General features: G+C 43.8%; 1 protein-coding gene across 1 annotated transcript in view; it reads right to left on the minus strand.

The window, feature by feature from the left end:
* The window catches only part of ACIN1 (apoptotic chromatin condensation inducer 1), a 38,380-nt gene that overhangs the window by 2,125 nt on the left and 9,985 nt on the right, over window positions 1-26,270 (minus strand). Inside the window, exons 5-17 of the mRNA XM_010831411.1 lie at window positions 17,778-17,866; window positions 15,830-17,074; window positions 15,179-15,394; window positions 14,594-14,709; window positions 6,735-6,876; window positions 3,238-3,280; window positions 2,246-2,379; window positions 1,997-2,149; window positions 1,329-1,470; window positions 872-1,017; window positions 510-617; window positions 264-371; window positions 2-52 (exon numbers count right to left, since the gene is read on the minus strand). Of these exons, the coding sequence (XP_010829713.1) occupies window positions 2-52; window positions 264-371; window positions 510-617; window positions 872-1,017; window positions 1,329-1,470; window positions 1,997-2,149; window positions 2,246-2,379; window positions 3,238-3,280; window positions 6,735-6,876; window positions 14,594-14,709; window positions 15,179-15,394; window positions 15,830-17,074; window positions 17,778-17,866 (2,693 nt within the window). The remainder of the gene's footprint in view (window position 1; window positions 53-263; window positions 372-509; window positions 618-871; window positions 1,018-1,328; window positions 1,471-1,996; window positions 2,150-2,245; window positions 2,380-3,237; window positions 3,281-6,734; window positions 6,877-14,593; window positions 14,710-15,178; window positions 15,395-15,829; window positions 17,075-17,777; window positions 17,867-26,270) is intronic.

The following is a 26,270-nucleotide window of genomic DNA, read 5'->3' on the forward strand; positions in this document are numbered from 1 at the left end:
CTGTCTTAGTTTCAGAGGGACGGTCCACCAAGAGGCCTCGGTGATAGTCCAGCTGCGGGCAGAGGAGGAACAAGGGTGGAGACAACATCACCCCACTGAAGGAGCCCAGGCGCTGGCGAACAGACTCACGGCTCAACTCAGGGAACCGAAGTGGAGGGAGGAGGACCCTCAGAGACCAACGGTTTGGCCAGGGTCTCAGCTGGAGTCTCGCAGATGGCGGCCTCCCCTGCCCCTCCCCTCTTTCCTCTCCCTTGGTTTCTTACCTCATCTTGCTCAGCATAGTCAGCACAAAGGAATTTGGGGTTGGACTGGGGCCATTTGACCCCATGGAGAGCTGTGCGGGTGGCAACTGCTTCCTCTACTGTTGAGTACTGACGGAGGAAGGGAGAGGCAGAAGGTCACAACGGGCCTTCCCTCCCTCCCACTTGCCATAAGGCCTCAAACCTGCCCATGTTGGTCACAAAAGGAGATACAGGGCACAACCTAGAGAACCGGCTTCTTCCCCTCACCGTTACAAAGCAGTGAGATTTGATCTTGTCAATCCAAAAAGCCTCTTCTACCAGAGTTCCTGTACGTCCCAACAACTCCTTCAGTTGGCCTAAAGTGAAGGGACGAACCTGCCAACGAGAATGAAACTTCAGGGTCTCAAAGAAGACAAGAAGTATGCTCAGGTCAGGCTCTCTACAAACTCGAGACAACCCTGCAAGGTGATACTTTTTTCTCATTTTTCAGATGAGACAGGTTGTGAGGTTAAGTAACTCACTCATAGTCAATGAGTGAGTAACCAGCAGATGTAGGAGGTGAACCTAAGAAACACAAGTCCACAGCTCTGACTCTACATCAAGCTGCACTGTTGGAAACGATGACTTACCAAATTGGAGATGTGGACGATGTTACTGATCTTGCCCCGGGGTGGGGAGGGCACCTGAGCAGTCCGGACTGGGTCATCAATCGTAATGGAAACTCCTGACTTCTGCTGGCTAATGGAACGTCGAGTTAAGGTATCTCCTAAAGTCACTATCAAATAGAGCACATGAATCGTTTTCAGCAGGACTTTTATATTCCCTACCAGCAGTCACTCTTCCATCTAAATGTGCTGAGCACCTGCACTGTGCAAGGTACAGTCCAGGCTGATCTCCTCATTATGGAGACGCAAAGATTAAATGGATTCAAACCTAGCCCTCAAGTAGCTTGGTAACAAGACGACGACAAGACAGATGTGTAAAATACTACAACACAAGGCAGAAGGCATTCGATGCTGTAAGAGGTCCAAACCAGGTGCTCTGGGAACTCAAGGAGCCACATGCTTCACTCAGTGCTGCACCCACCTTTCTTGACTTCATGTTCCACAGGGGGGGGCAAGGCCACCTCTACTGAGACCTGGGGAGGCACAGGGGCTTCTGCTTCAGGCTCCTTCTCTTCTTCCTCCTCTTCCCTCTGCCCATTCTCCTGGCCCTCGGCAGGTACCACCTGTAAGGTATCAGATTAACAGAGGGATTCTTAAACACCAAACTGGCATGTTCTTTTCTGCCTCTGGTTTCTTGGGGCGAGATGGTGGTAGTCAGCCTGAAGTGTTCTTTCCACTAGTGGGGGAGATTTCATTATTAGGTTCACCTCCGCCAGGTCCTGGGATTGGTAATACCTTAACTCGTCCATGAGGAAAACTAAGGCAGGAATTGGCAAATTTTTTTCTGTATAGAGCAAGACAGTAAACATTATAGAATTTGTGAGCCATACAGTTCCAACTACCCAATTCTTGATATTATAGCACATAAACAGCCATAGAGAAAGTAAATGAACTGGTATAACTGTTCTAACAGAACTTCGTTACAGGCAACAGGTTAGATTTTGTATTCTCCTGACCCATACAAAGGTCAATTAAGCCAACCCTCTGCACAGACAGATTTCCCTTCTAGAGCTCCACCTTAGCTCCCTACTTAGCTGCTCACTTTGCATTCAGGCCCCCCTCCCCCAAAGTGGGGCACAGGAGCCTTACCTGAGTGACAGTCCGGCATATTTTCAGCCCCTTGTCATGGGTCCCATCATCACCATTACGCTCTGTCTCATCCTCAGAGATTCGAGAGTCGTCAGCATGAAGATCCACAACAGCCTCCTGCCCCACCAGGGGTTTGATGTCGGGGATGAGGCTCTGGGACACAGATACCCCCCACCCCGTTACACTGGGCCCATGTCTACTCCCACCGCATGTGTCTCGTCCTCCCTTCCCCAGCCCCTCCCACCTCACCTTGAGTGATTCAGTGGTGATACTGATGGAGGGTTTCTTCTGGGTGGTGGCTGTGCTGGCTCCCCAACGCCGCTTCCGACTAGGCTGGCCCCCCTCTGTGTCACTGTTTCCAGCCGGCACCCCCTTGGTAGCTGCTGTCCCCAAGAAACAGGACCCCACAGTTAGATGGTCCCAGGCTCTCTGCTGGTTCACACCACAATACCCACAGGTAGCCTTCAACTGGAATTTTAGTAAAAGGTTAACTTAAAGATATCACTTTTGGGGACTGGGGAAATCGTGTTTCAGAGTAAACAGAAGGCCTGGAGCCACTTCCTGAAAGATTAAAACTACTGATCTCTGAAGGCAAAAAGGGAGAAGTAACTAGGCTGGTGAGCATTTAAACTTTTACTGGTAGAAAACCCTAAAGCACTGGGGAAGACATACTGAGGATGACATGGGAATGAGAAAAGACTGTATGAAAATAAAATTCAAGTTAGTTTTAGATCATGACATGACCTGGTTATGCTTTAGGTTAACATTCACACTAATAGATTGATATTTAAGTCATAAAGATCTATTAAATATTATACTTTTGTCAACTTAAAGAGTTCCTCATTGAAAAATGCTCAAGTTGTTACTGTTTGAGGTGTGGGAACTCTCGTTTTCTCAGATGTGCTCTTATAATAAGGCATAAACTGGTAAGCATTTTATAGGAATCCCTCAAACCTACTCCTGAAAAAAGCAGGACTATAGATAAGTAATGGTGAGACACTTCACAGTGTATCTCATTAGGGTTAAGAAAGAAATGGGGGAAAAAATGACAAGAATTGTTTATGAAGTTCTGAATTATAAACTGGAGCCTTAACTATGCCATAGATTTGCTGGGTGGAGCTGCTGGGATGGCAAGGGGTGACCCAAGAATGCCACTGAGAGAGAATGGGAGTCTATTTCTCTATGAACTCTGAGTTTTACAGTACTCTGGACCTGTATCAGGGATTTGGGGCTAGACTTACAGACAACGGAGATCTTCCTCTTGAATGATTTGGGCAGCAAGCTCTGTATAGAGAAGAAAGGGGTGGGGGGAAAAAAGAGAAAGAGACACACCCCACAGAGAGGTGGAAAGGAGGTTAGATGGGGCAGTCTCAGCATAGGTTCCAAAGACACAGAGAGATAGAGACACAGAGACAGACAGAGACCAAAACAGAAGCAGCAAACGGCAAAAACGAAGCAGAATCAATGCAAGTTAGAGAAAAAATAAAACCAAACATCACAGCAGGGAAAAGTCATCTAGTCCATACCACACCTATGTATTAGCTTAACCAGAAATAAGCTGGAAGAAGAATTTCAATAACCTCCCAGCCCTTTAAAAGCATTGGTCATGCCCTCTTCCACTGGTCTCTATGGATGGAGAGGATGCCAAACCCAACAAGCTATGCCCAAAACTGAGTTATTTAGTCCTTCTAAGGTCTTCCTTGCTAACTGGAGCAAAATATGAGTAAACAAGGAAAACCAACTTTGGGATGGCAACTGTGACAGTATAACCCTCCTCCACTCAGTGCCCAGCCTGCATCCACTGACAGCAGATCCGAGCAGCTTGGACAGCAGACTTAGAGCTGCCTGGGTCACTGCCGCACTGTGGAAAAGGGCGGCACCAGCCTCACTGGAGAGGAGCCTCTCAAGCCAAGTGCCGGCACAAAGAATATAAAGGTGTCTTTGGTAAAGACAAGATTTTATGAAGGGCAGACAGTACCCAGGAAGAGTTTCAGACTTTCTGACCACTGTACTAAGCTCTAGCAGAGCCCTACTATGTTGTCTCCAAACAGGGCTTATGCCTTAGGGGCTCTGTCAATGACCAGAAACTTTCCAACTTGCTTTTGAGCAAGTTTCTGCCCCCAAACACTCAGTTGAAGACTGTGGACAGAGCAAAAAGAGGAAGAGAGAGCAAAAAGGGGAATAGAGCATTTTCAGATTTAAGTGCTTATTTCTGGAAAAACTAAGACCTACCACCCTTCTAAAGGGTAGGGCAGGAGCCCTCTGGATGAAATCCCTTTCCCCCATCCGCCCCCCAGCCCCGTTTGTGTTGTCTAACCAAGTCTCCTTGGTCTCCTTTAAGGGCCAGCCTGACCCCTAGCCAGGCCGCTCTTGATGGGTAAGTTAGTGAGAAAAAAAAAAAGTCTTAATTAAAACAGGTAGAACATGAACCAAATAAATAAATCCAATAAAGAAATCAGAATAAAGATAAAGAAAAAAAATCAAAATAAAAGATTAAAAAAAGAGGAGAAAGAAGAAAATAAAGAGGAAAATAAACTAGGAATATGACAAATGTTCCAGGTACCATCTCACACCTGGGATCTTCAGTTCAGCCAATCGCACCTCACTGTGTACTGTATCTAGTCAACCGCCGGTCCAATCAGAATGAGCCCTCCCTGCTAGGCGCTGTGCAATTGGTGGGGGGTTGGGTTGGCAAAAAAGGTGGGCGCACGGCGTGGTGGTCGGCACGGCACTGCCAGAGTCCTCCCAGGGGCGCACGGGGGCGGGAGGGAAACGTGTGGGGGGACGCTGCCCAGTTTCCATGATGTCAAGACAGTTCACTGGCGGTGGCCAGGCTCAGCGAGGGGTACAGGGGGAACAGGGGCAGAGACATCAGTTCTGGCCCTGCAGGGGCATCATCCTGTAGTCCCTGATGAGATGGCCTGTGAGTAGCAGGAATGGTCCTGGCCTTTTATCGTGAGAGGCAGGCAGGACCCTATGTCCACCAGTGGCAAGCTGCAGCAACACCACCACCCAGTGCTCGGAATCCAGGTGATGACTTCAGAGTCCCTTTCTCCTCTGCCTGTAACTGGGGAGGGGATCCTCTCACCGAGTGGGTTCATGAAGCCTCTGTTGAAGGCAGCCTGGGGGTAGTAGGTGGATAGCCCCAGGACCTGGCACACATTCAGCAGCAAGGTCAGAATACTTTTCTTCTGAGTGGTGTGTGGCATCTCCTCAGGGACTCCAGCTGAGACAGTGGTTCCAGTCAGGTGGATGGATGAGCCCCTGCCTCCAGGGATGGAGGAGAAGTTGGAGCAACCAACATGCTGCCCTTCACCATGGACAACAGGGACCAAAGGAAAGTCCATCTGATGAGCAAATGATGATACATGGCTGGGCTGTCATCAGCATTAAATCCCTGGGCTCAGACCCTAGACTTCTCTGCAGGGTTCCTAGTCGTCACAGCTTAAGCCGAGAGCCCCACTTGGTATTTTACAGCTGGCACTGTGATCACAAACATTGACTCTTTAGGAGGTCTTGGTGCCCTAGTTGGGGATCCCAACAGTCTGCAGCAAACAAGGCAACCCACAGTCCTCAAAAGGGCAAGGGTGTGTGGGCAGGCGCCCCAGCACTGACACAAGCTCTTCTTGGGGTGTCCCAAAGAGGGAGATGATGCAAGTCCACCCCTTTCCAAATGCTTTTTGCTTTCTTAATACAAGTCTCTCCAGAACAGTGCTCTTCTTGGCCCCCTGATGTAAGCCAAGGCAGGGAGGCAAAAGGGGGCCCATCACAGGATCCCATACACATGCCCCCCTCTGGCCAAGACACCTGGATAGCAGACTCGGCTCTGACTGGGCAGCTCAGTAGCAGCGGTTGGGTCCAGAGGAAGAGGCGGCATCAGCGATTGGCCAGTTGGGCAGGGTTATATTTTACGGGCGGATTACCGTACATGAGGTACTTGGACAAAGTTTTACGGGGAAGAAGGACCTTGTAATAAATAATATTCTGCACATCAAATCACTTTCACCGGCCCCCACCCCCGCAACACACACCAAAGAAAGGCTACACACACAACAGTCCCTCCCACCCTGTTACTCTCGTCCCAAACCCAGCTAATTCTTTCTCTAATTATTTTAAGAGCCAAGAAGACTTCGCTGGCTCTGATGGGAGGAGCCCCCTGAATTGGGTGCAGGACACAAGATAACATATATGCCCAAAAAGTAAGTTGAGGCGTCACAAAAATAGCCAAGGGGCCTCTGGGATCACCCCAGGAGCTGGCTTCTAAGTAGCTTCATCTTGCAACAAGACCACTTGGGGGCAGATCAGCAACAAAAATTCCTCAGCATGGTGCTCAGCGGAGATCCACCAAAGCCCACTAGATGGCGCTGAGCCCCAACATGCTTTTAAAAAGGAGGGAAAGCTAGGGGGCTACCACAGGGAGAAGCTAGAGAAGGCAGCAGGGAAAGCTAAACCTGGGTCTTGGATAAAGGGCCATTAACTGACTTTCTGGGTGGTAACAAACTTCCCCAACTGCACTACTTCCCCAACAAGGAAAGGGGGATGAAGGAGCCCTGTCCCATCACACGGGGTCTCCCTGGCTAAACCAGCGAATTCTCCCTTGGCCTTGTCCTGATCCAAATCTTTGCCTAGTCCCTTTTTTAAACTATCCCACTGTGGAAGAGGGATCACTGGAGTGTTCTACTCTTTCCCCTACATCCACTCCTGCCCACCCACCCCAGTAGGTGGCTTGGATATTTACCTCTTTCTTCTCCTCATCCTCAGCATTGCCCTCTGGGCGATCATCATTGCTGACTTGGTCTGCAATAGGCATGGGGGGCTCTGGAACCTCATTTTCAGGTCTGTTTTCACTTGTGTCCATGGTCACTTCCTCCTTCTCCTCACTGTCAGTATGGGGATAGGTTGGGGGGCAGGAAAGAACCAAGGGGAAGAGAGAACAAGATGTTAGGTTTTGGGTCAAGGAAACCTCCATGCCTCAATACTTGGGTGGGATTGGGAGGGCTGCTTTTCAGATCAAACTAGAGACCTTGCCCCCACAGGAAATGCAGACAACCTTTTCCCTAGGGGAAAGAGCACAGATCACACCAACCACGTCCTCCCACTGCCCAGATGGGATAAAGCTGTGATGTGTAAGGTCAGGACTCCAATGCTCTTAGGTAGTTCACCAGAGTACTCTTCTTATATGAAGAGGAGAAACATCCCTCTCTGAAAAGTCCCTCAAAAGTGACTGTTATTTGCCCACAACCCCAGGGCCTCCCCAGCCCATGGTCACGGGCACTCTTATTTAACCAAACTGCATGAGAAACTAAGGGAAGCCCAAGTCCTAAAAAGATGAGAAAGAGCAGCCAAGGCTGTGGCAAATGACCCCAACCTTGTTGTTTAATCAACTGCTTAGGGTAAAAGCCTAATGACCTACAGATCTGGAGACACCAGGAATGGAGAAATGGTGGGGTGCGGGCTGTAGGGAGAGTAGGGCTGGTGAGGGTTCAAGCTTCAAGGACTCTCTCTAATCCAAAAGGAAAAATTAACACTGCCAAAGTATGAAAGCTCAGAGAAGAACCAGGCCACTTTTACCTGCTCAGAGGTGTAGGAATTGTTCTTACATTCAGCTTTCGCCCAGTTTCTCCCACTCCCTTATTCCAACTTCCAAGAGATAAAGAGAGCAGGCCTCCCAGTCAGGACACACCCTCCCCCACACCACGCATCCCACCCGCCGGTGCCCCTCCACAACACTGAACCCACTCCCCCACCCCTCCGAATCACACAAGTAAGAGTCCCACTGCAGGCAATGAATCTCAGAGTTCACTTCAGATAAACTAGCTTCCCAACTTCTTTTTTCTGTCTTCATCCCTAACTTGTATCTCTAATCTCACCCCCACTACCACCCAAACACCGAGGTGGGGAGGGGAGGGCGGGGAACAAATCAAGATGAACAGGGTCCCCTCTCTAAGTCTCAAGAGAGGGGAAGCCAACCCTCCACAGGCTGATAACCAGCACCGAAAATTCGGCATTCTCGACAGGCTGCCTGACACTCAGAGGTCAGAACAGCCTCCCCAGAGCATGGGAGGGATGCACGGGAAGGGTGGGGGGGGGGAGAGAAAATCGGAACTGTGCCCCCAGCTTATAGGCTCCCACAGAAACACGAGATTCAACTGCCTGAATCTAAAGAAAAGGCTCATCCAAAAAATACCTATTTCCCACACAGAGAGGGCAAGTGAGGCCAATTAGAAATCAGGCAGGAAGGACAAAGGGGGAAAGCAGAATGACTGAAAACAAACCAAAACCAAAGACGGAATGAAAGCCATGGGAAAGAGAAGGGAGATGAGGGGGGCTAGAGCGGTAGGGAAAAAGGATACATGGAAATGTGAAGCTCTCACCCTTCTTTGCTTTCTGATAACATGATTTTTTTTCTCCCCCTGGAAGTGCTGTTTATCCCTTTCTGGAATGGAAGAAATAACAAAAACCAAACAAAAAAATCCTAAAAAATTTAAAAAAACAAAACAAAACACCTTCCTTGTCCCAAGATCCCACCACCTCCTCCCCGGCCACCCGATCCAGAGAGAGAAAATCGAGATGCAGCAACTAGGGATCCAAAAAATGGTAAATGGAAGGAGAGGTGGTGGTGGTGAGGGGAGGCTAAAATAGATCTGGATTTTAAGAGATAAGCGTTAAGTCCTCACGGCAAACCCCGAATTCGGCTGGATTGGTCTCTCTGGAGGAGGAGGAGGAGGAGGGCCAGGCTGCTGGTAGTGGCTGGCTCTATTGTACTGGCGGAGCGGTGGCGATCAGCCGGAGACATGCAGGGGAGCCATCTTGCCACTTACCCAGCAGCCCGTGTGTGCGGATGGGGGAGGGCCCTGCTGCAGCAGGGGAGGGGAAAGGAGAGAGGGAGGGCGCTGAGTGAGCAAGGTTCTTATCCTCTGGCAAGCTACTCCGAGCTCACTGCTGGCTCGATAGGCCTGGCCCTTTCCCTTCTTTTCTCAGGTTACAGCAGCTAACGAGGCCTAACCCCAAAGGGGAAGGGTGCTCTCTCCTTGTCTTCCCGGGGGCGGGGGAGAGGGCTGGGTGGAGAGGACAAAGTTACAGCTGTTTGCTTGGAAGATTCCAGAGAATAGAAAGAAAGGAAACAGCAGAACTGGAAGTGAAAAAATGGTAAGAAGGAAGATAACAAGGCCAAAGTTGAATAGAGACAGGGGGGAGGGTCATGAGCAATTTTTTAGGTGTCCATCTTCCTCTATCCCAGAAGCCAGGCATGGAACATTGAAAACTGATCAGCAGGCTCAAGGTGGGAAGGCAGGATAAGATTTGGCACTATCTAATCACTATATAGTAACTGGCCGCTTACGGCAGCAATGACCACGTGTTACTACTTCAGGAGATGAAAGGAAAGGATAAGCAGAGGTGCTTTCTGAATTACCAGTAGAGGAGGGGAGAGGTATCTCTAAAGAGAAGACAGACAACTTTGTTTCACAGAGTCTTTAATAAGGTCGCCCTGCCCCAGGGTCTGCAGGAGCCAAAAAGAAAAGGATAAGCAGGGCAAGGGGACCTTGCCTAAAGCATGAAGGCCGCGTTTTGGAGCAAGGGCTCCCAAGTGAGGGCTCCGGAGTACATAAGGGAAGTGAGAGGACTGTTACTGGGAACGGGGTGGGGTGGGGGTGTGTGTGCAGATCTGTTGGGCAAAAAGTGATTGGGAACTTAACAGAAATGATTAATTATGGGCATCTCCGAACTAATGTAAAATGTGAAGCTGTCTCTACCCATTCAAAACAGCACTCAGTAGATGCTCAAAATGCTCATCTGTTGACTACAAAAGTGCTCCTTTCGTAGCCTAGTCGCAGTAAAGGTTTAACATTAGAACAAACTTCTGGATTCTTAACCAAAAGCTTAATATTATCTCATTCGTGATACCAGAGCTTTTAGCTAGGACTGAAATTTCCTCCCTGCTGCTTAAAATCTTAAATGCACACACCAACTGCATGCTAGAGCAGTCGCATTTAACATCACACAGTTCCTTTTCCCTTAGCAGTCCCTGTCTGCTCAGTAAGATTGAGAGTCTAGAGTCAATGGCCTAGGGCTCAATCCAGGCCCCAGCTCCACCTCACACAAGGAGCACACAAGTGATACTGAGCGAGTTTCTGATCCTCTCTGTGTATCAGTTTCTTTATCTGTAAAGTTGGGGTAAGAACAATATCTATCTCATCTAATAGTGTGATAAGGATTTGCTCTTAGGAACCTGGTTTGGAAGACACCCCAAGTCAAGGCAAGGATATGCGTAAAACACATGTATGTTTAACAGGCCATTATCTCATCTGAGACTACCTATGGAGCTTTTAAAAGAGTGTCCTCTAAGTGTAGACTGCTCTTTCTATGATGTAAAGGCAATAACTGGTTTGCTGGGTTCCACTAATGCCCTCCCACTGTCTAGTGCCCTCTGGTTACTTGCCCCTTACCCTGCAGAGTTCCTCAAGGTCAGGGACACCTAGCCTGGAGCCTAACACAAAGAAATGTTCAGTAAATATTTCCAAATTAGGTTGTCATTGTGGGTCCAAGTAAGATACTTTAATAAATGATTGCTGCATTAGAAGTTTTCCTAATATTTTTAGACAGAATTCCCACAAAGACCATTACGCTACAGAGAAACATCACCTTCAAACATCCTCAAATACATGTTCCCTGTCCATCAATTGTCCTAAAATACTTTCAGCTGCCAATACGCCTCTCCAAAAGTGGCTTTCTTGGAGGAAGAATTTTAATAGCAATTCTACGTCATTTTTTTCAAGCATAAGAATTTTATGATGCTATCCTTGGCCTTCATGAGATATGGGTTTGTGCCATCTATTCCCTCATGATCAAACCTATGGGATCTAAGAATTATCAAAACTTTTCTAAGAGGAAACTTCGAAACTGTCCCCAAAAAGGGGACTCAATCTACTTGCAGGACTAGTCCCAAAGTCTTCTTAGCTATGTGTCAGAGCCCCACGCAGCATTTCTTGGTAGTCCCTTTTAGACAAAAGGTATCTCCTTTTCCACTATTTAAGTTCTTGCACAAATGTTTCTGATACCTTTGAAAAGAAAGTGAAACTGCATGGGGATTGGGGGTGGGTGATGTTGTTAGTCAGTAAGGCACGTTCGAGTCTTTTGTACCCCATGAACTGGAGTCCGCCGGGCTCCTCTATCCATGGGATTTCTCAGGCAAGAATACTGGAGAGGGTTGCCATTTCCTTCTCCAGGGTATCTTTCCCGACCCAGAGATGGAACCTGTCTCTTGCACTGGCAGGCAGATTCTTTACCAGTGAGCCACCAGGGTGATACCTACCCATAATTAAACAGCAAACAAAGCATTTGCAGCCCAGAAGAAAAGGACAGAACTAGTTGAGGGCTAATAACATCACATTAGAGTTTGTATCTGAATATGAATGAGATTCAAAGAAACTAATGGAAAAGGGAAATTTCTATAGACATTTATGTTTGAACTTTATTGTAGAAAATTCACAAAGAGCTGAGGACTGATACGAAATTTAAATAATAGTGGGATTTGACTACCTTTGGTAGTAAGATTTAAATACAGCATACCCTCAGGAGCATACTAGTTCCAAGATAACCAAGGAGAGTATGGTTTAAGAGGATATGTCCTTAGATACCAACTTCTCAGTGAGTGAACTCTATTGATAACAATAAATTCTACTTTTTAAAAATTATGCATCATTAGGCATACTGGCACTGTAGGTCCCCTATCAATTACACTGTCATATTGGTTTAAAGGACCATTTCCTTCCTGCTATTCAGGCAAAAGGACAACTAAACACAGTGTCAAGGACCCAACAATTCTACTGCCTGCAAGGTTTGTATATACAGGAAGGTTTTATTTATAAAAATTGGGGTTTGAATTAACTACTACTGGATGATACAGTTGTCCACACAAAGTTTTTCCTTTCCCTTTCCTTTTTTCCTCTCCCCCCTTTTTTTTTTTAATGTAAAAAAGAGAGTACCCTTTTTTCCTGTGTATGAGTAAATTTTTGTTCTATCTATAGCAGGCAGGGCCGGATTTTGGAACAGGGCTCAAATTAAACAGGACTGAGGGCTCACAAATTCCTGCCCCAAGAAATGAAAAAGATACCTTACCTCATAAATCTAGAATCCCTCAGGGAACAATCAGAATCACAATGGATTTAACCAACCACAGCAAAAAAAAAATTTAGGTCATCTCTTCCAAGTGGTGAGAGATCCTTGAAGTCTAATTTTTTTTTTTTAACACTTTACTGAATCAATGGGCCCTAGCTCTATTTTTTAAAAGTCATGTGACTTCTTGTTGAGGCAGAGAGGAAAACCAAGGTTAAGCCACAAATGGTCTTTTTCATTTAGCACTCACTGTTGTTTCATCTCACTTTTAAAACTGGCCAGGCTCCAGAGATTACCAGGCTAGACACCAGCACTCAAGAGGGGTGAAAGACCAGGAGGAGTGTTGTGAATCAATTTAGCAGGGCCTCCAGAAATGTAGCCAAACTTCTCAAAGACTCATTTACCAAATCCAGTGCCAGAATATCCTATAGGTTTTGGGCATGTAATTCTGTTAGGCTGCCAAATAGACCATCTGAAAGGCAGACGGAAGGAAAGCAGGTAACCAGGGATGTGTATGAGCCACTCTTGAGCTGAGACTGCATTCCTAATCTATGGGCTGCTCCACGGAAATCTGCCTGGGCAATAATGGGCAATCTCAGGATTTGCCCCAGGTGCCATTTGCTATCTCCTTGCCAGAATCAATGGGACTAGATGACCTCAGTCTTAAAATACAGGTCAAAGCCCCCTTTACCTGAGAAGAAAAACTCTGTATGAGACTCCAAGGTTCATTTGCCCTGGACCTACATGCAAAAATCCAGAAATAAGGTGCTTTAAAACAGCATACAGTGCCACTCTGTTGCCAGGATCTCAGAGACCTATAGGACTTTATGGTAAGCAAGGAGCCTTTCATAAAATCACTTGCTTCTCATGGTGCACAGGAAGCAGTTCCTCAGACCCAATTAGTAGCAGGTTTTCAATACATACTTTGAAACTGCCATTACAGAAAAGACATATTGTACTTCCATGGGATGGAGGAGGGAAAGGCAGGTATTATCTCTGATTGATAGATAGAAAAGGGAAGGTGTCACCCCATTTCCTCATCGATGGTGTAGCTGGGAAATCCTGAACACGTTCAGAATTCGCTGGGTTTTCACTTTAAGGTCCTAGAAGAAAAACCCCTTTCCAAAGGATAATGTACCAATTCCAAAAGGGAAAAACAAAAACTTTTTTCAAAGGCAATAGAGTGAACTTTTAGCTTTCAAACCAAAAATGTAATGGCCACAAGATGGCAGCAGAGACAACAATATTAGTATAGGCAGTATCCAGGGTATATCCTAAGGCAAAAGCTATATAATGATTACATGAAAGTGAAAGTGAAGTTGCTCAGTCATGCCCGACCCTTTGCAACCCCATGGACAGTAGCCTGCACCAAGCTCCTCTGTCCATGGGATTTTCAAGGCAAGAGTACTGGAGTGGGTTGCCATTTCCTTCTCCAGGGAATCTTCCCAACCCAGGGATTGAACCCACGTCTCTCACATTGTAGACAGACGCTTTACCGTCTGAGCTACCAGGGAAGTCCAATGATCACATAACTATTGTTAAAAGTCTCAAAAAAAAAAAATGAGATAATAAATCAATCATGTCATTGCCCACCACCCTCCAAAATCAAAGGCAAAAGGTAGTCTGAAGTTCTAAGAATTTACATTACTAGACATATACATAAAAATGAAAATCATATTGCTAGTATTAGTGTTAATGCTATGAAAGCAATCATGGAACAAAGTTAGGCCAACTGTCTACTCAAGACATTTTCTGACATTGAAAAGGTAAGCAATCTTATTTCCACAATGCTTTGTCATTTCCCATGAGACTTCAAAGCCAAGAATTCTGGTTCAATGGCATCTTAATTTGTAATACATACACTCAACAAATGAATGACAATTTTCAATTACTAATTTCATATAAGAGTATATTCTAAAGCTAGATTTGTAAGGAATAAAAAATCCACATTAATTGCATAAATGGTAAAATCAATCCAAGGGTCTCAGAAGAGAGAAGCTTCTGACTTGATATGGACTTCATATTTTGCTGTACTGTATACTGTGAGAAGTAACTAGGGTAGACTGTGGCTAATAAAATTGTAGCTAATAACCAGAGAAAACACAAAAACTAAAAAACAGCACCCTTGTTTTTTTTTAGATCCTCAACATCCTTTATTAAACTGTGTTCCCAGGCTCACAAGCAGCTGGCAAATGTGAGTTAAAATACCTGAATCAATTTCTGCTTCCTCCTTAAAGGAATTGACTGTTTTGGTCAGATGATCCCAGAAAATGGGTTTCCTTTTACTCCCACCACTGCTTTTCAGACTACATTGAGTTCTGGTGGCAGCTATCAAGATAGTATAACTGAAGTCTAGCCTTAGACCAGATACAGCTCTGCCTTTGTGTTTTATAACGCAACGAAGATTTAGCCAAAAAACCCCAGGGAGCCAAGAACTATCCTACAAATCGAGTTATATCCCAACTGAGAGGTATCACTTACACAGTGTGATGAATCCTTTCTGATTCTGGTAGGTGAGAGGTCGGAGTCTCTGAGGTTTGGGGCTGTGTGGCAGCCGGTGGCTCTGCCTCTTCAGCTTCACACTTCTTTGGGCTCCCCTGTCAGGACAAACACACCAAAACAAACATAGCCAACGTACTTAAGTCTGCTTGATTCCTCTTCTTTAACATGGAGCTGATAAAAGGCAGAGTACGACATATATAGTACCAGCTCCAGACACGGCCCTATTATTTATTTAATTTTAAAAAGTGGAATGGAATACTGCTTACAGAATTTCTATGCTAGCAAACATTTTATTAGAATTCTTGAGAGAACTGAGAAGAGGCTTCCTTTTGGGCAGGAAGAAGAACTGATCCCAAGAGCGCTGAAGATGAGAACCCTGATGCTCAGCCTCATGGAGAACTTCCATTAACCAGGAATTGGGAAATAAAGGAGAATCTAACAGGTATCCCCTTCTACATTTCTACTGAGCTTTATCCAGACTGCATTTTCAGTTTTTTAGCTAAGACAGAAGGGAAAATCATGCCTAATCCTGTTTTCCTTTAGGGAGGGGGCATAATACCCTACCCGATCAGGCTGTAACCTCTGGGTCACATGCTTTGCAGCTGGCTCAGGTTGGCTCACAAGCCTCACTTGGACAGAGGATGGGGTGGAAGTCCTCTCCTTTGGCTCAAGGACCTGCAGTTGTGGCAATGGTGGAGCTGCAACCTCCTGACCAGAAGAGGGATCTTTGGTTTCAGTGTAGCTGGTGCTGCTGTCCCTAGAGACTCCAGGGCTCAAAGACTAAAGAAATGAAACACATTAGCCAAATTATTTTATTTGGTATGTATTCAGTAGATCACTGAGTTTTCCAACTTAATACTTCAGATCTTTTTATCCCTAGATTTGACTTAGTGATTTCCCTATTTCCTAGATTATCCAAAAATTTATTAACTCCAAGTTAGGTGCAAGGTACTGGGATATACACATAAAAAGGTATGACCATACCCTCAAGAAGTTCATAGCCTAGTGGAGGAAATGGGTAGATGGCTTGACCTTTCTTTACAATCAATAGGAATCAAACTGAAAAACAACCAGTGAATTGAAAACGAGACTGCAAAATGAAAAGTAATCACTGAACTGGGGACTAAAGGAACCTTTTTCTATTCCTGCTGGAAATCATAAGCTCTGTAGGGGTTGAAAACAGTGCAGTACAGACAGAACATCTCCCACACTTACTTTTCTGCTGTTGCTTGATGCTGACCGGGAACGAGAACGGGAACGTGACCTGGACTCTGATGTTGATCTGGAGCCCACCTTGGATCTATCATGAGGGTTGGCATGAGCACGTACCCCAGATCCATCTCTCTGCTTGGATCTTGGAGGTGAGTGAGACTGAGAGCCTGAACTGTCAGGAGAGCGAGATCTTGACCTAGAACTGGAGGATGAAGATGAGGAGGATCGGCTAGAGGAGGAGTCAGCTGACTGTTTCAATCTGTGGCTTGGAAGAAGGGCATGAGAAGCCCTCCTGCCTTCTTTCTGTTCCAAAGATTCCTCAGTGATCCCTTTGGCCAGCGTGAATTCCTCAATTTTTAGAGGGAGTGGTTGAGTGGATTTTTCTGATTCAGTTTCAAGACCTTTCTGGGCTGAGGATTCAGCTTGTGCGCTTTTCTGAACTAGAGGCAGGACACTCTCCTCTGGCACTTTCTCTACTGGAGATTCAACTTTGGTGTCTGCAGGACCTGACAAAGGAGACAAACTTCCCACCAACTGCACAGTATGCTGAGATAGTAATAGCTCCCTGGCCTCAGCATCTGCATTAGGAGGAGATAACTGAATAAGGACAGGAGGGGCCGGGCCTTCCATGGGCTCTATTTCTTCTTCACTCTGGAGCTGTGTATTAGGTGGTGGAGAAGATGCTTCCTTGGTAAGTAAAGGTGGGGGAGTCTCCTCCTCACTGGCAGTTAGTTCTGGTTGTAGCACAACCGGGGCCTTCGCCACATCTTCAGTCAATTGAGGAGGGGAAGGAGACTTGGATTTTTCCTCCAAGCCTTTTGAAGATTTTATTTCTCTTTCTTCTTCAAGAGAAGCTGTTTTCATCTCTTTCTCCTGCTGATGTCTGGCTAGATGACTTCTTCGGGCCTCTTCCTGGGACCTTGTAACTCTCCCTCCTCTCTCTAACCCCTCCTGTTCCTGGGATCTTATAGTTTGGGGTCTCTCATCTGTCACCTCCTCCACTTTTACTATGGGTATCTCTTCTCCCTCTTCCTTAAACTGTTTCAGGACTGGTGCATCTCTAGATTTTTGTCCCTCATCATCATCATCTTCCTCTTCCTCCTCTTCTTCCTCTTCCTCCTCCTCTTCTTCTTCCTCCTCTGTTTTCAAATTTCGATCTGCTCTGACCCTCAGATTTCTAGAAGGTGTTTCTTGATCGTCTTCCTCCTCTGCAGCCTGGCTACACTCGGAGAGTTTAGCTGCTCTTGCCTGAAAGAAAAGATATTCAACAGTTCAAGGTATATTTGCTCACTATCAACAGAAGAGAAAAAGTATCTCACAGGATACACATGATGGAGAAACTCGATTATATATGCTTTCAGCAACACAGAATGACAACAGACATGTGTGACTTAATATGGACTTCATGGGAATCAAAACAAATACAATAATGAAACTGCTAGTACTTCATCTGCTAATTTCAAGCTTTAAAATAAATACGAAGTGAACATCTAGAAAGTGTGGGGAGGCGGGCCTGACCTATTTTCAGTAAATGTGATTATTTTGATTTTTTGGATATATTTAATTTGTCCCCATTATTTATTTTTCCAAGGTCGTAATTAACCATTCATATACTTTTGTATTCTGTTCACTTAACACCATATCATACAGCTTTAAGGTTTTAAATAATGAATTGTCTGTTTTCTAATAATATGCTGCCTTCCAAATACAGATCAGCCTGCTAACTTTTACAATTAAGTTTTAATTTTTATATATTCATTTAGAAATCTGAAGGCCAAAGTAGATATAAATTAGAAAACACAAAATGAGAAAAATGTTAAGCAAAGAAGGTGACTATACAGAAAACTAGAAAAAATCAACTCTGAAAATAAGTTGAGGAAAAAGAGGAGGAGGAGATATCCAAAGCATTTCCCAAAGAAGTGAAGGATGCTTTCAGAGACAACAGAGTTACCTGTCTGACTCTGGATGATCGTCTTTCTCCTTTCCTTGGTTTCTCATCATCAGATTCACCTTTCTCTTCAGAAACAGAGGTGCTTTTTCCTATCAAATGAAAGAAAATCAAGTCAGACTTAAAAACACGAACATTCATACAATACTGCTTTCTAAAATTCAATCAATCAAAGCATATGAGCTGGTCAACACACACCTATATTAATTTCCCCGATCTCTATGTAGAAGAAAAGACCGTATGAAGCCCTAAAAGGTCAGGACATGTTGATAATTCCTGCTATGCACATCTGGAATGTTTTACTATCTCAAAGCCAATTCACATATTACAAGTAATTCAAACAAATGTAAAATAACTACCAGTGGCTTCAAATTGTCTATCACAAAGTACATTTATTTCTGTTAAATGTTTTGTCACTGAATCAAAGCTAAAGACTTCATTGTGTTCATTTGATTTTTTTGGACAGCCTATTGCCACTACTTTTGCCCAAAACCTCATGATTAACACACTGGTTTGTAAAACAATAATCTCATGATTACTTAAGAGAAATGATTTTCAGGGCCCTAAGGTTCCTAAAAACTTCTTCAAGCCAACTGGACAGGGCTCTGGAAACAGGCCTCTCAATTATGTTTTATATATGGAACTCAAGGTAAGATTAAAGAAAAACAAGTTCTACTATTAAAAGAAAGCTTGTAAATCACCAATGTAGGTCATTCCAATTAATAACTCCAAGTAAAACTGGAAAAAATGTTCACTTACGTTCCATGTAAATCACTTAAATAATTTGGGTCTCAGTGTCTTGACAGAAAATGGAAGTGAGGGGCTGGAAGATCTCTATGTTTCCTACCAGTATTAAAATATTACACGGAGTAGAAATGCAAATATTGATGAGAAACAGTTTAGAAAATAGCCTAAAGATAATTACATTCCAAATAGGTACAATACAGTACAAAAGGTTTAAATGATGCACAAACACCTGTTCTACACTAACAGTATTTAAACTAGTGCAAATAATGGCAAATGGTGTGAGAAAAGAGAAGTTTTCTCTTATTTCTATATTTCAGCAATCTAAAGTGAACTAGTCTGGGCTTCTGTAACTAAAAGAAACTTACAAAATGAACTAGAAGACTGCATATACTTTATAAAACTTTATTCTATGATCACTTGATTAACAGGATCTCTGAATATATAAAACATTTCATATCTAGGTTAGAGAAAAAAGACTTTTTTGCATACATAGGAGAAAGAAGCTGATTTATTGTAGTTTAACAAGAAATTTTAAAAAAGGCAGAAGGTAGAGGGAGGGATAAACAGGTAGAGCACAGAAGAGTTTTAGGGCAGTGAAAACACCCTGGTATGACACTCTAATGATGGATACGTGTCATTATACATTTGTCCAAACCCACAGAAAGTACATCAAAAGTGAACCCTAAAGCGAGTTACAGACTTCAGTGATTATGATGTGTCAGTGAATATTCACACACTGTAAGAAGTATACCACTCTGGTGTGCAATGTTGATAAGAGAGGCTATACATAGGTGGGAGGAGTAGAGGGCACATGAGAAATTTCTGTACCTAGCAATTTTGCTGTGAACCTAAAACTACTCAAAAAAAAAAAAAATCTTAAAAAAAACCCCCAACAAAAACACTATCCAGATGCTCAAGAATTAAAAAAAAAAAAAAAAAAATTGGAAGGAAGGTAAAAATTTAAATATTGCAGATTTCTTAAACTTATCTACAGACAAAGAAAAGAAAATCCTACACCAAAGTATCAGTTGCTGCTATTTTAGTTTGTGGGACTTATGGTGATTTAAAAACCTGTTTAATGCACTTCTACGAGAAAAGAATCTAAGAAAGAGTGTATATATGTATAACCAATTCTTTCTACTGTGCACCTGAAACATAACACAGCATTGTTATTCAACTATACTCCAAATTGAAAAAAAAACCCTAGGGAATTCCCTGGTGGTCCAGTGGTTAGGACTCAGCATTTTCATCACTGGGGCCGGGGTTTGATCCCTGGTCAGGGAAATAATATCCCACAAGCCATGCAGGACAGCCAAACAAATAAATAAAATAAAAGCACCTGTTTTCTTCTAGTTTTTCAAGAATTTTTCTACAGAATACATGCTACTTTTTGTAATAAAACAATCATTTTTAAAATGATAAAATCCTATACTCTGCAGGAAAAACCTACAGAAGAGATTCTCCAATCACCTCAAATACTATAAACAGGAAAAATTCACAGGTCTAGCCATCCCAAATACTTGCATTTATCACTTCAAATTCTATATAAGAAACATTCTCTGCTGTTTTATTTCAACTTAAAAAGTGAGCGTTATAAACACATATATGCTCTGAATAAATAAATGTGATTTTTAAGGGGAGGCGGAGAAAGGTATGCATACAGTTAGTCATAAATGTGCTAAACAGGTCAAAAAAATAGTTTTTTAGTTATGATTTTAAAATTATGTACAAGCAAATAGCCTTTATCTCCATCAATTATAAACTACATACTATTCTATTAGACCATAATGTGTCGGGAGCCATGTTAGGCATTACTGACAAAATGGAGGCACGGCCCCCAGCCCCCTCCTCATTCCGCAGGCACAGATCCCGGGATGAAGGAGTTAGGCCTTGTAATTCTGACTTGTTTTTTCCTCTCCTCGGCTGAGTTGACTGAAAAGGAATATTAAGGTGCTTATTGTTCTTGAGAGGAGCATGAGAAGGCACAAAGCCTTCTGCAGCATTGCTCAGAAAATAATTCATAAAGTTAATCACTGACATTTGTTCAAGGACTTTTACAAGAGTGTTCCAGGATGAGCACATAGGCCGTAGCTTGAGGCCATGGGAGGGATTGATATCTGAAGCCTATTTGTGAGGAGAAAGTTTATGGCAAAGGAATTTACTGAATTTAGGGCTTAGAAATAATTAAAATAGTTAGAAGTTAAAGATTTAAGGAATGTTGTAAAGTTAGCATATTTTACTATAGCTTATAGAAATCAGGAATTTTTAGAGACACTATAGCTAGAAGCCTTTTTAAAAGAGAGTGAGCTCAGGATGTTAGGGGCAAACTGGATTTAGGAAGGTAAGTAGTAAACTGAGGAATGTAGCATGAGTTACAATGTAATCACAAGTTAACTATGGGACACTTTCAAGAGGCAGATAATAGATGATAAGGCTGATTCCCAGAGAATCACTGAAGCAGGAACTCTGTTTGAAAAGCAACAGTGATTTATGGAGATGATAAATATGGGAGAGGGGGAACTGAAAATGTCAAACCTCTGGCCTAATGTTTTTGTAAAAGTATAAAAGAGAATCTTAAACTTGGAATAAACAGGCAGTCCATAGAAAACTGAGAGGCTGCCTCATTTCTCTCGCCGACACCGTCCATCTCTTCAGGTTGAATCCCTGGTTGCTGGAGTTGGACTCCGGCCAGTGGCGCCCAGAACAGGAGACACTGAAGAGTAAGTAATCTGGGAATGTAACGCGGGACGGTTAGGACTGTACCTGTGGGTGGCCGGCACCCCTCTGCAGTTTAGGCAGGGTGAGGAGGGTATAGAATCAGTAAGAATATTCTCTAGAAGAATGGGTTTCTCTGCATCTAAGAATAGACAAATGTTTATTGAAATATTACTTCATATGTTAGCCCATAGAGGCGTTAAAGCAAGCACAGGAAGACCGTCTAAATTTCTACATTTGTTTTATACTTTGCATGGGCCAGAAAAGGTTCCTGTAGATGGTTTTGCTCTGTGGAATATGATTAGAAATGTCCTGGACCCTCGTCATGAGGCTGTTAAGATAGTCTATGGGGGAGGCTATAGTGGTGGATGGTGGTGGGTCTCCACCACCTGTGCAGATCATGTTTTCTGCCATTGACGAAGTAAAGGAGGGAGACTGTGCTCTGCCTCCCGAGGAAGGAGAGGGCTTACAGGACGCTGCGGCCGGTGCCCTGGAGAGCCCCTTCTTCCTCTATGCAACTGATTTAAGGTGACTACCGCCACCTCCGCTTGTGCCTCCCAGGGCCCACGAGTTCCCCACTTTGCCTCCAAAGCCTCCCAGAGTATTGCCTAAGGCTGAGAAAGATAAAGAGTTTTTTTTGAAACAAAGGAGCTTTTAAAGCAGATGCATGCACAATATACAGAGCCTGCTCCTTGGAGAAAACCTCCTCAGGGGGCCTCACCCAGGCTTAAAAAAAAAATTAATCGTAATGGAAACGATTCTACAAATAAAAAATGTTTCTCTTGTGGCCAAATGGGGCATTTTTGCCAGCAATGTCCCACCAAGCAGGGACAACAAGTTGTGCCAATCAACCCCAGGTAGCGCAGGACTGGACCTCAGTTCCACCACCGCAACAATATTAACCCCTGACGTTGAGTGGCTGGCCCCCTACCTGAGGGCATTGTAGGACTTGTGCTGGGGCGTAGCTTGCTTTCTTTTCAAGGAACTTCGGTGGTGCCTAGTGTGGTAGATTCTGATTATACTGGGGAAATTAAAGTTTTGATCTCGCCACCTACTAAAATTGTGCAAATTAATTAAGGTCAAAGAATAGCACAGCTTTTGCTTTCACCTTATTATCAGACAGGAAAAACCTTGACTTCTCAAGCTAGGGGCCCCAGAGGATTTGGATCTAGTGATCTAGCTTTTTGGGTGCAGGAAACTACAGCTTCTAGGCCTTTAAAAGATCTTTTAATTCAAGGAAATAAAATGTCAGGGCTGTTAGATACTGGAGCAGACGTCTCTTGCATTGCTGGAAAAGATTGTTCCTCATCCTGGCCGACACGCTTGACCAGTGCCGGCCTGGTAGGAATAGGGTCAGTGCCCTCGGTTGCTAAGGGTTCACAAATTTTGACATGGTCAGATGAGAAGGGGGCATAAAGCACTTTTTGTCCATATGTGGTTCCTTCACTACCTTTTTCTTTATGGGGGAGAGATATATTATCTCAGATGGGAATGCTTTTATATAGCCCAGATGAAAAGGTTACTAATCAAATGCTGAAAATGAGGTATAATCCTGATAAAGGGCTTGGTAAAGATCAGCAGGTAATTGTTTCTCCATTAGAGACAGTTCTTAACAAAAATACAGAAGGTCTGGGATATTCAAATTTATCCTAGAGCCTGTTGCTCTTGCTGCCGACCCTATTACCTGGAAATCTGATGACCCGGTATGGGTGGAGCAATGGCCATTAACAGCTGAAAAGTTACAGGCAGCTGAGGATTTAGTTATGGAACAACTGGCAGCCGGCCATATAGAGCCTTCTAATAGCCCCTGGAATACTCCTATTTTTGTTATTAAGAAAACATCAGGAAAATGGAGATTGTTACAAGATTTGAGAGCTATAAACCCAATTATGGAAGACACGGGGGCCCTCCAGCCAGGCCTCCCTTCCCCAGTGGCTGTGCCTTCTCAGTATAGTGTGATAGTTACAGGTCTACAGGACTGTTTCTTTGCCATTCCCCTGGCTGATCAAGATTATAAACGGTTTGGTTTCAGTCTCCCTTCAGCTAATTTTAAACAGCTCTATAGGAGGTTTCAATGGATGGTTTTGCCTCAGGGAATGAAAAATAGCCCTACCTTGTGTCAGAAATTTGTAGACCAAGCTGTACAAAATGCTAGAAGAAAGTATAAAGATCTATATTTGACACATTATATGGATGATATTTTGGCAGCTCATAAGGATAGAGCCTTGTTGCAACAAATTTTATCTGAATTGATTGAGGCCTTGGAAAGCTGGGGTTTAAAGATAGTGCCAGATAAGATGCAAGTAAATCCTTTTTCTTATTTAGGGAGGGTATTAAATACCCATACCATGAGTCATGCGGAGAAATCCTTTACTAACTTTAAACGATTTCCAGAAATTATTAGGAGATATTAATTGGATACACCCACATTTAAAACTGACCACTGCAGATTTAAAGCCTCTGTTGGATTGCTTAAAAAGCGATCCTAATCCCAATTCTGAGAGAAAGTTGACTAGTGAGGCAGAGCTGGCTCTTGTTAAGGTGGATGAGGCTTTAAATGATCAGTTAATTAGGATTAATATTACCAGAGGATGGGATTTAATTATTCTCGCCACAGAGCATACACCTACAGGATGCTTGTGGCAAGAAGGCCCATTGGAATGGCTCCATATACCAGTGACCCCAAGAAAAATAATTTTATCTTATCCTAGCTTGGTAGCACAATTAATTATAAAAGGTAGAAAAAGAAGTGTGGAACTTTTTGAAAAAGAAGTAGCAAATATAGTGATTCCATTCAATAAGGATCAACTGCAATTTCTTTTACAAAATAGTAATGATTGGCAAGTTACCCTGATAGATTTCAGGGGTCAAATTTTGTTTCATTTGCCCTCAAGCCCCCTACTGCATTTTTTGAAAACACATCCAGTGATTTTTTCCAAAGAAATTTTCTATTCAACCTTTGGAAAGGGCAATTTTAGTTTTCACAGATGGTTCCTCTAATGTTAAAGCAGTCACAATTATTGATGGAAAATCCCATGTTCAGGTAACTGAAGAGACATCGGCCCAGAGAGCTGAGTTGAGGGCGGTTATTTGGGCTTTTCAACATTTAAGAGACCATGCCTTCAATCTTTTGACTGACTCCAGATATACTGTAGGGTTATTTCCTCATACTGAGACTACTAATATTCCAGAAAATGAGACTACTATATTCTCCCTGTTATTTGATTTACAGAAGGAGATTAAGCATAGAGATAAGAAATATTTTGTGGGACATATTAGAGCCCATTCCGGCTTGCCTGGCCCTTTGCATGAAGGAAATGCTTTGGCAGATGCATTAACTAAAGTCATTGCTTTAAACTTACATGAAAAGATTGACAAGGCCAAAAATTCTCACAAAATTCATCATCAAAATGCAGCTGGTTTAAGGTATGAATTTCATATCCCTAGGGAAGCAGCTAGACAAATAGTTATGTCCAAATTGCCCAACATTTAATCCATCTCCACCATTAGGAGTAAATCCCAGAGGCCTTAGGCCTAATGCTCTCTGGCAAATGGATGTAACTCATATCGCGGCTTTTGGAAAACTGTCCTTAGTGCATGTTACTGTGGATACCTTTTCTCGTGTTGTTATAGCCTCTGCTAGATCAGGTGAAGCAACAAGAGATGTAATTCAGCACTTGTTTCAAAGCTTTTCCCAAATAAGACTCCCCGAACAGATAAAAACAGATAATGCCCCAGCTTATAATTCTGCCACTTTTAAGAGATTTGTCAACAATTTTCCATACTACATTCAACCGGAATACTTTATAATCCCCAAAGCCAAGCCATAGTGGAAAGGGTGCACCAGACTTTAAAAAGTCAGATAGCTAAATTAAGACAGGGAGAATTTAAATATTCCTCTCCGCATCATGTTTTACACTATGCTTTGTTTGTAATTAATCATTTAAACATGGACACACGGGCAGACTGCAATGACGAGACACTGGACTCCTAAAGGGGCTACGACTTGGCCTCTGGTTAAGTTGAAAGACCTCCTTACAGGAGAATGGAGAAGGCCAGATATACTGCTAACTTATGGGAGAGGGTATGCTTTTGTGTTTCCACAGGATTCCACTTCTACTGTTTGGACCCCTGAGGTTACTAAAATCCCTGGGGTCCTGGAGTCCGGAACCAAGGAAAGATGGAGAGACCAGAAGCTCATGGAGTCCAGACCTGAGGGAGCCAAGGAAACGCCAAAGGGCGAGTGACCCTTTGCCTGAGGCTTCACTGCTAGTACATCGCTTCAGGCACCTGGCGCTTCAGGAGAGACATGCTGATTGAGTTCAACCATATTCTGCCCCACCTCGTCACAGTTATTGTACTTAAACAATCACCTCCAGCACTGTACCAACTTGGGGCCAGCTAAAACATCTCACTCAGCGGGCTGAAGAATTAATAGAAAGGGGGAGATATGAGGCCACTCCTATGGTAATGTTTGTGGCTATGCTTGCTGTGTTAGCTTGTCAGCTGAGGCCCTCCAGCACAGAAAAAGTTCATTGGGCTCATTTGCGTAATCCACCTTCTTCCCAGCCTACTGATTGGATGAATGAATGTGTTTTTGTTAATGATACTCTTCTTTTGGGCGGGGCTTCTATCTATCCTAATAATGTTAAAACAGTGGTCAGCACTCCCTTCAATTTTTCGGGCGCGTCCATTTATCCACCTATTTGCTTTGCCATACCTTCCTCTCTACAAGCAGCAGCTCCAGTTTTGAACGGATGCGTTAGCACTTCCTTGAAAGGCATGCTTACTGATTCTCCAAGAAGCGATGGCGAGACAGACTTTTGGTCTTTACAGCTGCTGATGCCAGGGGCGCAAGAAAGACTATTTGATGCCTTTAAAAAGCAGCCCCTCATTTAAAGGACTATCCGAGCTGTGCACTCCCAACTTTAGACTCTGATGAACAAGGACTACAGGCCTGGGAGAGCATAAGCAGAATTTCTGGCTTTCCTAGTTGGAAAGAATGCATGTACGCCATAAAGTTATCTATTCCCA

Source organism: Bison bison, unplaced genomic scaffold (genome assembly GCF_000754665.1).
Source record: "Bison bison bison isolate TAMUID 2011002044 unplaced genomic scaffold, Bison_UMD1.0 scf7180017864526, whole genome shotgun sequence".
Classification (NCBI taxonomy): Eukaryota; Metazoa; Chordata; class Mammalia; order Artiodactyla; family Bovidae; genus Bison; species Bison bison.